The 15,261-nt window shown below is 35.2% G+C and overlaps 1 protein-coding gene across 1 annotated transcript; it reads right to left on the bottom strand.

Annotated features, from left to right (window-relative positions):
- Positions 1-14,583: 14,583 nt before the first annotated feature.
- LOC126618276 (agamous-like MADS-box protein AGL80) lies at positions 14,584-15,261 on the bottom strand. The gene has a single exon (XM_050286326.1). It carries the CDS (start codon positions 15,259-15,261, stop codon positions 14,584-14,586), a length of 678 nt encoding a protein of 225 aa, XP_050142283.1.

Below are 15,261 nucleotides of genomic sequence, written 5' to 3'. Positions count from 1 at the left end.
TCGTAGCCCCCGAGTCTCGCTTGACTGCGTTCTTCCTCAAGATAAGTCTCACCTATATGCGAAACAACTATATAAACGTTATTTTAAAGCACATAACCAAAACTAGATAATAACTTCTCATACATTACCCAATTGGGGTGTTTGAATATACCAACGTGATCTACTCAACCCCACGAACATCCCCATATTTAAAAAAAAAAATTTCGATCACTCACGCGCCGGCCAAGGCACAACCACACGCACGGCCCCTCACCTGGCACTGTGGATGGAATCTGTAACGCCGTTAGGGAATATTCATTTAATTAATGGAATATACCGTCAAATATACCTGACGCCATTAGGAATATTCCGTCAAAGTTGACAGAATATTTGTCTTCTTCTCCGGTGAGTCACCGGATTCCGTCGTCGTCGTTGGAAACTGGGAAACCTTCAAACCATCATTTTCACTCATTTAGCACCAAAATCCATGAAATTTATATCAAAATGAAGCTTAGGACTAAAGGAACACTTCCTTACCACTTTTATGCCCTAAAACTCACGGAATCTCGCCGGAAAAATCTTGATAATCCGACCACCTCTGCAACTAGCCAAAATTAAGCTTCCTGACGTCCAAAACCTTTCAAAATCCTTCCCTAAGCTTCGTGAAACAGTCCTAAGGCTCACTAGAACCTTAAAATTCAACGAAACCTCCACGATCATGACGAAGCCATTGTGCACCACATCGGGGTTTCTTGGTTCACGAGTTCCGGACGTCGTCACTTCCAACCAAGAGTATGGATGAGTTCCTGAGCTCGCAAGGAGTACGAAAGTCACCTTCACAGCCTCCATCCGTGACTGAAATGGTTGGTTTGGAAGTTGTCCGTACAATTGTACGGAAAATGGATGAAATCCGAGAGGGAAGAGAGAGAGAGTCAACAGGAGAGTGGGGGTGTGTGAGTGTGGTCCAGTTTGGGCTACCAACCAACAAACAAAAGCTTACTTCCAATTGGATCCAAAATATTAGGGATAAAATGGATTCGCCCAAATCCTTGGCCTATTTACACACCACCACCAAACGTTCAAGGGCAATATAGACATTTCACACTATCGAAAATATATTTCAGGACGGGCTATCACAATAAGTAACTCATCTTGTACCTTCAAGTTGAACATAAGTTTTTCATTTCTTCCTTCAACATACGACCCGTTCCCATCCAAATTTAGAGACCAAACATGGCGCAAAATTAAATTATTCCCAAACTGAAGGACCAATAAACAAAGGTTGAGTGCCTTCATAATTTTGTGAAATTGAACCAAAAACCATATCGAAGAATCTTGTGAAGATAATCAAATAATAAGAAACCCCAAACTAATATATCAAAAAATGGGAGAAAAGTCGTCACTTAACTACCAAATAAAAACATTAGCACATTAGAAATAGAAAGCATACAATTAGGCATTAAAAGTAGTCGACTAAACCAGAAGTTGCTCGAGAAAACTTAGATGCAACCGGAATACCTGTTCTATTTCTGACTTTTTTGGAGTAGTCTAACAAGCAAGTAGTAAGAAGTTTCTAGCGTATATACATATACATATACATATATGTCCTGCCTAACTTCTGTGTGGCACTCATATATTTGCCAAATCCACTATTTTGTTTGCTTAATCAAGAATTAACGTGTGAACATTACTTAACAATTTGGCACTTTGAAAATGAAGCATCATTCTCTGCACATAAAGAACTAAGATTTTTGTCAACTTTAACTAATCAATGAGATTACAACTTGCAAATAAACCATCAATATTTTAATGACATGAAAAGCATGCTAGGGGTTGTGGTGCCTACAATTATTTGGAATCTAAGTCAGTTCCATGAATAGGGGTTGTGGTTTCTTCCGCACAAATTGTTGTACATGGTACATGCTTTAATTTTGTCCTCAAATCGCATTTTACTTTAGAATAGTTTTTTTCAAAGAAAAACTAATGAACATAACTTGAAAACTTTGAGTTTTAACGATAATGACAAAATAAAGGGTAAAGTGAATAGTATCATGATTGTTTTTTTGGTGTAAAAATGTGATTTTTCGTTAAAATAAACAATACTGAAAACTTTTCGTTAAAGTTTCCCTTTTTCAAGGACTGCTGCAACATGCAAATGTAGCTAGGCATAGGGTATTTTCTGTACGCTAATCCGAAGCTAATCAAATAAAACTATAAATCTATCACAGAAAAGTAGATCACATCCCAAAAAAGGGTCAGATTTGGCTGATCATCATTGCTAATTAAATGATTTGGAAGATGAAAAGAGTGGAAAGGTTAACAATGAACTTCAGGAGGAATATCACTATTTAAAAGATTTATCTGTAAATTTTAATACAATCTTCATAGTAGTAAATTTTTTTTTTTAATTCTTATGGGGAAGATAATTTAAACTCGAGTGAATAAGGAAGCTAATACATCCCGCTCTAGCTACATCTGCACTTTCCATGGCAGTTCTTCGAAAAATAAAGCGACAATAATTGTATGAGTCTGCTTTGGTCAATTGAGAAAGACAATGATTCTATGAGTCCGTTTTGGTCAATTGAGAAAGTAGAGGACCATAGAAAATGTACTTTCAACCTTTTTTTTTTCTCTGGTCTTATTTGTGATCTCGACCATCCAAAATTACTTCCTTAGCAGCAGTTTGAATCCTCCAAGATTCTCCACTGGGATCACCTCCTACCATAAATACACAAACACCTTCTTAATAGTAGTACATCCCGCTCTAGTAGTACTTCTTCTTTTTTCTTCTTGTGGGGGAAGAGAATTTAAACTCGAGTGCATAAGGAAGCTAGCACAACCCGCTCTAGCAACATATGCAATTTCCATGGCAATTCTTCGAAAATTGTATGAGTCTGCTTTTGGTCAAATGAGAGACAATAATTCTACGAGCGTTTTGGTCAATTGAGAAAGTAGAGGACCATAGAAAATGTACTTTCAACCTTTTTTTTCCTCTGGTCTTATTTGTGATCGCGACCATCCAAAATTACTTCCTTAGCTGCAGTTTGAATCCTCCAAGATTCTCCACTAGGATCACCTCCTACCATAAATACACAAACACCTTCTTAATAGTCACAACAAACCAAAGTGAGTACTAAGAACTTTCTTCATCTCACTTAAACCTTTGTGTTTAATTATCTTTTCGCGTTATGGCAGGCAACAGGCAGAAGAAATCCTCCTTCTCATTCTTCAGCATGTTCAAATCGAGGAGGCCACGCAATAGCGGAGGGGACGACATAGCGGAGGATTCCTACACGAGTGCAAGGAGGGTTTGGCCGAGCGAGGAGGACAGAGGCCGGTTCGTGGCTGAGCCCGGGATTGACAACAAAGCTGCTGCTTTCATAGACAGAATCCACAAGAACATTGTCTCAGAATATGAGTGCCAAACCTTAACTGTGAACCCAGATGGAAAGGCCTAATAAGAAAGGAAAACCATGGATGCCTGCATTACTTTTACTTAATGTACTATATTGTGTTATTTTATTCAAACAATAAGTTCGTATTTATTTGTAAATCACTATAATAAATGTAGTATCTGTTTCTGTTATGCATTTTCTGTTATCTTAAGTTCCAGTTCCAGAGTTTTTTACTACCATTCTGCCTATCTTTTTCATTCTTCCATTTTGGTTTTCAAAATCAATTTAAGTAGAAAACTAATGGATATTGCCATAAACTTAATTATAAGCAGCATGAAGCTAGCGGAAGTTGTCAGTGCTAATCAGCGTCGAAGTTTTCTGGTGTATTTTTTTTAGGAAAAAAAAAAAAAACTGACGGTTTAGGTACCAAGTAACATATTCATGATTAAAGGATCTCCAATACGAATGATTTTTTGTAGAAGTGATATGTGAATGAAGATTAATAAATTAAATGGTTCAACTGTGATTTTATTCGGTCAAAATACATTATTCGCAAATGGAGATTTGTGCATCCCCCCATGGGATGAATGCAAATGGGGATAAGTGCACCCCTCACAAGATTAATAAATTAAACGATTCCAATCCTACATACCAAACGATACCCTAGCCTTTTATAATTAAATTGAAATGGATAACCTATTAAATTTAGGTACATCAAAAGGTAGAGGTGAACGCTTTTTCATTTTTTCGGAATTAGAGTTGGATTAGAATGGATGTATTTCCTCTATAAATAACTCATCTTCTACCTTCAAGTTGGACATACGTTTTTCGTTTCTTCCTTCAACATACAACCCGTTCCCATCCAAATTTAGAGACCAAACAAGGTGCAAAATTAAATTATTCCCAAACTGAAGGACCAATAAACAGAGGTTGAGTGCTTTCATAATTTTGTGAAATTGAACCAAAAACCATATCTAAGAATCGTGAAGATAATCAAATATTAAGAAGCCCCAAACTAATATAAAAAAAGGGGATAAAAGTTGTCACTTAACTAACAAATCAAAACACTAGCACATTAGAAATAGAAAGCATTCAATTAGGCATTAGAAGTACTCGACTAAACTAGAAATTGCTCGAGAAACTTAGGTGCAACCGGGATACCTACTCTATTTCTGACTTTCTTGGAGTAGTCTAACAAGCAATAAGAAGTTTCTAGTGTGTGTATATATATATATATCCTGCCTAACTTCTTTGCTGGCACTCATATATTTGCCAAATCCACTATTTTGTTTGCTTAATCAAGAATTAACGTGTGAACAATTACTTAACAATTTTGCACTTTGAAAATGAAGCAGCATTCTCTGCGCATAAAGAACTAAGATTTTTATTAACTTTAACTAATCAATGGGATTACAGCTTGCAAAGAAACCATCAATATTTTAACGACTTGAAAAGCATGGTAGAGAGAAGTTGCAGGGAATAAGTTGGTGGACCATGCCAAACCTTGGTTTTTACAAGTAAGAGTTTTCAGATACCTTAAAGCTGGACAGCTTGCGTGCTATGCTACAAAACAAGAAACTTCTGCGCACAACACTGTCGCCATTCATCTTTAACTGCAAATCGAAACAAATCACAAGTTGACACAAATACTGAAATGGTTTATAAAACCAGCAAAAGAAAAGGTTTTTATATGTGTCGGATTATGATTTGTCTGTACGAAGAAAAGAAGGAAAGGAGGGGATGCCGAACTTTAATTATCAATGCATGAACCAAAGCTATCTTTCTAAAGAAGGGGGAACTTTTTACTATTATATATACCTTCTGCATTCTTGAATATCTTATGAAGTTTCCAGTATTTCTTATTCCTTGAAGTTAATGAAGGCCAAATAATTTTCTTAAACAAAACCCCATTAAATATGCCAATTTTACTGATCAACACACGCTTAATCTTAATCTAAACAAGCTTTAGATCACGAGGGATGACTCGTTCTGGTGATAGAATCATATGCATAGTATCTGTTAATTAAATACGTAGTAAAATGTATGCTAATCCGGAGCTAATCAAATAAAACTATACATCTCTCAAGAAAAATAGGTCACATCCCAAAAACAGGTCAGATTTGGCTGATCATCACTGCTAATTAAATGATTTGGAAGATGAAGAAAGTGGAAAGGTTAACAATGAACTTTAGGTGGAATATCACTATTTAAAGGATTTATCTGTAAATTTTAATGCAATCTTCATAGTAGTACTTCTTTTTTCTTCTTGTGGGGGAAGAGAATTTAAACTCGAGTGCATAAGGAAGCTAGCACATCCCGCTCTAGCAACATATGCAATTTCCATGGCAATTCTTCGAAAATTGTATGAGTCTGCTTTTGGTCAAATGAGAGACAATAATTCTATGAGTGTTTTGGTCAATTGAGAAAGTAGAGGACCATAGAAAATGTACTTTCAACCTTTTGTTTTCTCTGGTCTTATTTGTGATCTCAACCATCCAAAATTACTTCCTTAGCTGCAGTTTGAATCCTCCAAGATTCTCCACTAGGATCACCTCCTACTATAAATACACACCACCTTCTTAATAGTCACAACAAACCAAAGTGAGTATTAAGAACTTTCTTCATCTCACTTAAACCTTTGTGTTTAATTATCTTTTCGCGTCGAAAAAGAGTTATGGCAGGCAACAGGCAGAAGAAATCCTCCTTCTCATTCTTCAACATGTTCAAATCGAGGAGGCCACACAATCGCAGAGGGGACGACATGGCGGAGGATTCCTACATGAATGCAAGGAGGGTTTGGCCGAGCGAGGAGGACAGAGGCCGGTTCGTGGCTGAGCCCGGGATTGACAACAAAGCTGCTGCTTTCATAGACAGAATCCACAAGAACATTGTCTCAGAATATGAGTGCCAAACCTTAACTGTGAACCCTGATGGAAAGGCCTAATAAGAAAGGAAAACCATGGATGCCTGCATTACTTAATGTACTATATTGTGATATTTTATTCAAACAAGCTTGTATTTATTTGTAAATCACTATAATAAATGTCGTATCTGTTTCTGCTATGCATTTTCTGTTATCTTAAGTCACAGTGTTTTTTTCTACCATTCTGTCTTTTTCATTCTTCTATTTTGGTTTTCAAAATCAATTTAAGTAGAAAACTAATGGATATTGCCATAAACTTAATTATAAGCAGCATGAAGCTAGTGGAAGTTGTCAATGCAGCGTCGAAGTTTACTGGTGTATTTAAAAAAAAAAAAAAAAAAAACATGGTAGAAGAGAGAAACTAATCAGAAGTTTCAGCATGACAGTCACTACCGGAAGCACTTGTTCTCATGAGCACTTTTACCAAAAGTTATTTTAGTAGACATCAAAGTGCTTCATGGAAAAGTGCACATCTATGACCATGAAACAATGTTAGTTTTTCTGCCAAATGTAAGTGGTTTTGCCTGTCATAAAACGTTTTTAGCACTTCCAGAAGCAGTCTTAGATATACCCTAGAATATTGTACGATTTCGTACCACCAGATATAGAATTTTATAAATTACTTTCATCATCTTCTCCATGTTTGCAATCAACCATTCCTGGTTAAAAGAAAAATTCAGGTTGCTTTTGATTAGCAATATGCAGCAATTCAATAGCAGTCTTTGTGTGGTTTCTTCAGGTTTTTAAAGATAATGTTCATGATTTAATTGTATAATCGAAAATTGGAAATTTAAGAAAATTTAAAGAGCACATAGAATCCTTTAGATTTTAACCTTCAACATAATTTACATAATATTCTTGCAGGCAAATTTTCAATAGATTTCTGATAAAGCAGCTGTTTCATCAAGTTCTTTTATATTTTTGGCCTATATATTGCTTTAAAAAATTATTGTGTACAAGGAGCGTATGTAAGTTGTCTAAAGATACAAGACCGAACTCTAGCTTCGTAATTCAAGCAATTTACTCAGTTACTTTTCTTGCAAGATACTGGTTGAAAGTTAAAGTGCCTACAATTATTTGGAATCTAAGTCAGTTTCACAAATAGGGGTTGTGGTTTCTTCCGCACAAATTGTTGTACATGGTACATGATTTAATTTTGTCCTCAAATAGCATCTTACTTAAGATAGTTTTTTTAAAAGGCTGCTGCGACATGCAAATGTAGCTAGGCATAGGGGTTTTTCCACAGACAATAAGTACAGCTAGCAGAAACAAAAGCAATGGTAGAGAAAAAAATACCAGACCAACCCTCCAAAGTAGGAGGAGACACATAATTAAGATCAATATGAACCAGAAACAAAGCATATTATATATGCATGTTGTGTGTCACATAACAAAATCTTCACTCCAGCCCGTGGCATTGAACCGAGACTCAAATCATGGCTAATCAAACAACTAGAGCAACTTGTTTTCAAAACATTCTTCACTAATGCTATTGGTTGTTTTGGTGTTTACAATCATGGAATTACACTTTTGATCAACCAATCTAAGGTCTCGTGTTAAAGTAAGCGGAGATTGTACTAATTTTCGTTAATCTGGCTGTTGTTTCGGTGTCTACAAGTATGCACGTTGTGTGTCACATAATACCATCTTTACCTTAAACCCTGAATCTTTAGTTCTTTACCCCTGTATTGAATCATAACTTGAATCAGCTAATCAAACAACTGGAGCAGCTTTTCAACATTCTTCACTAATTTGACTGCTAATTAAATGCTATGAAGTTGGTTACAGGCTTGGTGAACTAATGTAAGATCTCATATTAAAGTAAGCGGAGGTTGTACAAATTTACATTCATTAATTCGCTATTGGTTCAGATGGGTAACTTTTCGTTCATGAAGTTCTCAGTCAGTTGCTGCTGGTTCTGAATGTACTAATTTAGCAGTATTCGAAGGGATTATTTCTTCCTCTAGTCTGTCTCATATTTAAGAAAGAGTAATGTATTAAATTTTTTAAACCAAATTTGCAAACTAAATGATGTGGTTGTAGATAATTAGATTATTAATTAAGTGTCGATTCACGTGCTTGTTTCTTATTGGTGACACATCATTTGGTTTAAAAAATTTGGTCTCTCTAGCATTACTCTCAAGTAATTAAGTAGAGATTGTACTGATTTTTGTTCATTAGTTGTTGGTTTGGATTTCTAATTTTTCGTTTCATTAGTTCATTAAGGTCTCAGTCATTCGTTGTCAGTTTTGATTTCAGTCATCCTTTGTATTCCACTTTTTCTTTTTAAAATTTTTTTTAATTTTTTTTATCGATTTCTGAATGGCTCCGCCTCCATTAACGTACACATTCAAGACATAAAAACAAAGTGAGACAAGTCACTAGTGATTCCAGCCTAAAGTTGATGGTGCAGTGAGAGTTGGATTTCAGTTCATTAAGGTCTCAGTCATTCTTGTCGGTCTTGATTTCAGTCATCCTTTGTTTCCACTTTTTTTTTTATCGAATTCTGGATGGCTCCGCCTCCATTAACGTACACATAAAAACAATGTGAGACACGTCACTAGTGATTCCAGCCTAAAGTTGTTGGTGCAGTGAGAGTTGGATGCACTTCTGTATAGCTGTATTGAACCGTGATCTTTCTAAACCTATATAAGTTTCACTTTTATAAGATCCCTGGTGAGTACCTTTTGATGGTTCATATAAATCGAATAATTGATTGTCTAGGGTTAACCCTTCAAAGTTCCACATAGAATAAGAGCCTTCTTTACATTTTTCAAAGCACATTCCAGAGAACAATTTCAGATTCTTACACCATAAAATACAACTACACTGTGGAAAAAAATATCTCACTTGCCATTTGAGGAATTTTAATTTCATATAGCCCTCTCCTTTAAGCTGTAACAAAAGATATTTGGATAATTTCTAGGTAACGAGATGAATGTAAAAATGATTATCATCGTGTTTAAACTATCTACATATCTTGATGAGTGATCATTACTAGGATGTTTAGACAAAAAAATTTGATGTAATTTTTGTTGGAACATCACCCTGGAATTGAATAGGGCTTCTTATAATTGATAATTGTAAACTCATTTAAGGCAAACATCACGCTCTTAAGGGTTGCATGGTTTTTTAAAAGTTTCTCACACAACTTAATGAGTCTTCCATGTTTATATTTGATCTGAACATCATAGACATATTGCATATTAGATGTACATTCTAACTTGAACATACCAAGTGGAATATGCATTACGAAAATCTAACATTCAAAGTTTGCATGTGTAATTCATAAATAATTTGTAGAACTACATAGGATTGTCGATGGTGACGGCTAAACCCGAGTGCCTTTTACATTTGATTTTCTAAAACATTTATTTTCTTATTGCCGATTTCAATCCTTGTTAGTTTAGTTGTTTTTACTGTTTGTCTTTTACTTTAATTCACAATTACAAATCTTTTCTAAATCTTGTGTTGAATAGTTAATTAACAGTTGGTTTAAATACAAGTTATTCATATCAATCCTTGTAGAAAATGATTTTAATTGAGCTTTCTTTACTATGATAACCTTGTTATTTTGTAAATATTTTAGGTTTTTGAGCTTTTTTATACTATGATAATCTTGTTCTCGTGCAAGTATTTTTAAATATTTTTTACCTTAATTTTGCAGGTGATAAAAATTCTATGTAGTAGTACATAAGTAGTCTCCACATCAGATATTATTACTTACATGATGTGGTTCGTGAGTGGGTTATACATTACAAACATATATATTAATTAAATATTTATTGCACAACCACGGGCAATCTCTCTTTCGTACAATACGACATCAGTTATATTTTTTTTTTATAGAAATAATATTAAATATGTCATTTTTAAAGGAAAGAGAAATCGGTGCGAATCGAACCCATACTAGAGTATTGGTATGATTATTTTCCACCATTGCAGTAAAGTGACATCTGCCAACATCAGTTATATTTCGTTCTGCTGATTATTTTTCTTGACTACTTGTGCTTCTTATAACAATAACCAAAATAAACTCGGTTATATTTTCTCTCCGAAAGTGTTCTCATGATACTATAAAAATTATTATTCAATATGAAAAGTATGAACATTTAGAAGTCATCTTTCAATATTTAAGTTGTTCTTTGTGTAAATGTTTTTGAAAATAATATAGAGAACTCTTTACGAAAACGTCTCCAACTACCTGCATGCACTTTTATTAACAAAATAGGTCATCTAATTTTGTTTACTTGTTGCTCAGTTGGTTGTTTGATTTTCTCATACCATATCAAGAAATTTTATATCCAAGAGGATCCACATTCAACCTTCCCCCCCCCCCCGGACATGTTTATATATATTTCCATGGATCTTGGAGAAACTATTTAGTATTAAAAGTATCATAGAAACAACATTGAATTATGGAGAAATTCTACAACACCATTAAATGGAGTAGTTTGTATAAATCTTAGAACGCTGTAGACATCGAAATTTCGGTGAAATAAATGTTGATCAATAGTTACAATTTTAACGCTCATGTATTACATAAATTTTACACGTAGCGTGTGACTCGACGAAAAATTGAAATGAGTCAGAAAAGGCATCAAATATGACATGTGTCAACACCTGGCAGAGATGATTTATTTCATCTGGAATATTATATTCAAAATTAGGCCTTGGAAAATTCTATAAATAGAAGCCATTTCATTCATTTTAAAAAACCAAAATCATTAGGCAAAATTCTTGAAGCTCTGAAGCTCTGAAACTCCGAAGCTCTCAAGCATCCAGGTTCCCGAAGAATCAAGAAAGCTCTCTTCGTTCTTCGTTCTTCGTTCATCCTAAGATCAAGCGCCAACGGCCCTTTGGTTCAACAATCATCCACCAATTCAAGATCAAGCCCCGACGGCCCTTGAAGAAAGTGTTCTTCGTTCATCGTTCTTCCAAGATCAAGCCCCAAAGGCCTTTTGGATCAACAATCATCCACCAATTCAAGATCAAGCCCCGACGGCCCTTGAAGAAAGTGTTCTTCGTTCTTTGTTCATCGTTCTTCCAAGATCAAGCCCCGACGGCCCTTGGATCAACAATCCACCAATTCAAGATCAAGCCCCAAAGGCCCTTGAAGAACTTCCACCAATTCAAGATCAAGCCCCGACAGCCCTTGAAGAAAGCACCACCGTTCATCATCCGTTCATCTTAAGATCAAGCCCCAACGGCCCTTTGGATCAACAACGTCGACAAATCCACACATCCAACCGTTCTTCAAGATCAAGCCCAAAAGCCCTTGAAGATCCGTTCATCACTATTCTTCAAGATCAAGCCCAAAAGCCCTTGAAGATCCGTTCATCACCGTTATTCAAGATTAAGCCTCAATGGCCCTTGAAGAAACACTCATCCTCAAGATCAAGCCCCAACGACTCCTTGAAGATTCGCTCAAATCCACCTTCAAAGATCAAGCCCACGGCCCTTGAAGAAACTTCCAATAGTTCATCCAAAATCAAGCCTCGACGACCCTTGGATCAACGAAACATCCATAAATCAACACCTTACGGAGATCGAATCAGAGGATTAAATTTGAGAGAGATTGTAACCCAAAATCATCAAATACAAAATATTATTTTGTGCACGTTGTTCTTGTCTCGTTTGTTTCAGGAAAATTTCGTATTCACAAACGCCACTGCACTTAACAAGTTTTATGTTAGCTCCAAGTACTTCATGTCTTTTCTCAAAGTCCATTTGCAATTCTTCCTTTACCCCTTTTACCATGAGCTTGTCTCATAATCGCATTTTCTCACTGGAGCATTTGTAGGTCTTTGGTTCACATGTCCAAACTACCTTAACGACTCATCTTATCTTCAATAGCAATCACTTCTACTTACCTCGAATATCCTTATTCTTAATCATGTCCTTTCTCGTGTACCCACACATCTAACGAAGCATTCTCATCTATGTTACCTCATTTTTTACACATTTTGATGCTTAACCATCCAACATTCCATGCCATAAAGTATTGTTGGCTTTATTATCATCTTATAAAAATTTACCTTGAACTTTAGTGGCATATAACAGTTGCACAACACACTCGATGACTATTCCACTTCATCCATTCAACTTGTATTCTATAGTTGAGATCCCTTTTCAATTCTTCGTTCTTTTGCAAGATAAATCCAAGGTAACGAAAGCTTTCACTCTTTTGTACTTCCTAATCTTCAGTCATCACCCTATCATATTTGCACCTCAATTCTCATTAAACTTGCACTCCACTCTGTCTTTGACCTACTTAGAATCCAGAACTTCCTTCCAAAGGTTAAGCTTCACATTCACTCCATCATGCGTTTCATTTATTAGCACTACATCATCTGCGAAAAGCATACATCAAGAGATATCATCTTGAATATATCTCGTTAATTTATTCATTACCAATGCAAAAAGGTTAAGGCTTAAAGATTAGCCTTGGTGTAACCCTATGGTAATGGGAAAGCTTTTAGTTTGTCCTTTATGAGTTCTTATTACAGTCATTACTTTGTTATACATATCATTTATTGCTTGAATATATGATACTTGTACTTCATTCTTCTCTGTAATTCTCCAAAGAATGTCTCTTGGGACCCTATTATACGTTTTTTTCAAATCTACAAAGACCATGTGCAAATCATTTTGAATATCTCTATGTCGTTTCATCAATCTTAGTAAGAGATAGATTGCCTCAATAGTCGAGCGCCTTGACATGAATCTGAATTGATTGTTTGAGACCTGTATCTCTTTTATCAGTCTATGTTCAATTATTCTCTCGCAAAGCTTTATTGTATGACTCATTAACTTTATACCCTTATAATTCATGCAATTTGTATGTTGCCCTTGTTCTTGTAGATAGGCATCAAAGTACTTTTTTGTCACTCATTTGGCATCTCTTTGTTTTCAAAATCTTATTGAAAAAGTTTATGAGCCATACTATACCCGTCTCTTCTAAGACCTTCCACACTTTGATTGGTATATCGTTGAAGTTTTGCCCTTAAATCCTATATATATCATTGGGACCCACTGCTTATTTATGCTTCATCTTTTTCAAAGCTAAAATCACTTCCTCTTTCCTGATTCGACGGTAGAAAGAGTAACTTTTACACTCTTCCAAGTTACTCAACTCATGTAGAGAAGTAATCCATTGCGTGTCCTTCATTGAACATATTATAAAAATAATCTCTCCATCTCTCTTTAATTGCATTCTCCATAGCTAGATCATTTCCATTATCCATAGCTATAACATTTTCATTCTCATCCTTGATGCACCTTACTTTACAACATTCCTTTATAGCCTTAACCTTTTCTTGTACCTCCTTCTTCCACCACCATTATTCTTTTTGGTATAGAGCACAACTCTTGAACTCCTAAACGTATCATAAATCTTTACTGAGTATGACATTTGGATCTATAAATTTTTGAATGTTAGAAAGTTTCGAACTATAGTAAACTTAAATGAATCATATATTTAGACACCAAAAGAATCAATAATTTATCATAATTTTTCTAATCAATCTGCATATTTAATAATTTTACAAAAGTACCTACGGAAATTAGTCATCGATAAAATTCTTTCATATAATACACCTTTTTTTCTTGTTCAATATAGTACATATAAAAAACAGAAAAAAGTTATAATTTGCGTTCTCAATGTTTTCTTACATTCTTTTACTCCATAAAATTAGATTTAACTAATGGGTGGAGGTTTGCCTTCTAATGTTATGAACATTATTCAATAAGAAATGGTGCAAACATACATTAATTAGTAGAATTCCTCTTTTTTTTTTCTTTTGTCAAATAGTAGAATTCCTCTTCAAGTTATAAGTTATTCTTTGCGTAAAGTATTTTTTATAAATAAATATAAGAGATCTATTTTTGAAAACATCCAACTCCATGGACCTTTATGATTATTTGTATTTTTTTTATAAATAAATATGAGATCAATTTATGAAAATATCGAGCTCCCTGGACCTTTATGATTAATCAGTCCTATGATTTTGTTTGCTTGTTGATTGGTTGTTATTTCTTTGATTTTCTCATTAACATATCAATGTATCTTATATCCAGCAGGACCTATAGAATATGAATACAAAACAAACGGCTCTTATATAATTAATTTTGACTGCATAAAATTCAAGAAATAAAAGACATAAAGACACTGTGGTTTTGATGTCAAGGTAATCATGCATCAAATTGGAAACAACTTAAAACACTGTTTGAAACAAAATAATTTAATACAAAACTACTTAAATAGTTTAAATAGTTGGAGGGAAATTAAAGGGGCGGGATCTGATCATCAACATAGCCGAAATGTTGGTTTGACACGTCCCCTACGAACCATGGAGCCGTCTGCATGGCGTCCATGTTGTTTAGATCAAACATTTGTGTTTCCATTGCTGCATGCATGTTCTGATCAGTTGAGGGTGCTAGCACTTGTGTACGTGCAACTTGGGGTTGGTTCCTCTCCGCCAGATTCTCCTCCTTCCGGCTCTTGATCTGTGCGACAATCTCTGTCACGCACTCCTTGATCATACACTCCATATCGTTCAAATCGTTTAAGTCCAAGCCAATCAGGGGCCTTCCAGTAAGACACTGGTTCATGAGCATCCGAATTTGCTTCTCCCGGTTCTCTTTCTTCAGCTTGTTCAGCTTCTCCTGCTCCTTTTCAATCCTCTGCTTCAAAAACATCTCATGGGTCACCATCTTCTTATTCCGCTCTGCCTCGGGCATGCTCCTAAACTTGGTGATGAGGCGTTGCGTTTCCAAAAGATTGGGCCAGACAACAGGTTGAGACTCATATGGACTGTACATAATACCACATACTGGAACATCACAAAGAATATTGATTTCATGCATCTTCTTAATGAAGCCGTTCTTCCTTTTATTGTATGACGTTTTTCGACTTGCGTCGTTCATGATGTAGGCTAGCTTCACCTTCTTCCTCCCAGCCAT

The sequence above is a fragment of the Malus sylvestris genome, chromosome 4 (assembly GCF_916048215.2).
Source record: "Malus sylvestris chromosome 4, drMalSylv7.2, whole genome shotgun sequence".
NCBI lineage: Eukaryota > Viridiplantae > Streptophyta > Magnoliopsida > Rosales > Rosaceae > Malus > Malus sylvestris.
Note: the sequence above shows the minus strand (reverse complement) of the source record. Positions and strands in the feature narration are given on the sequence as shown.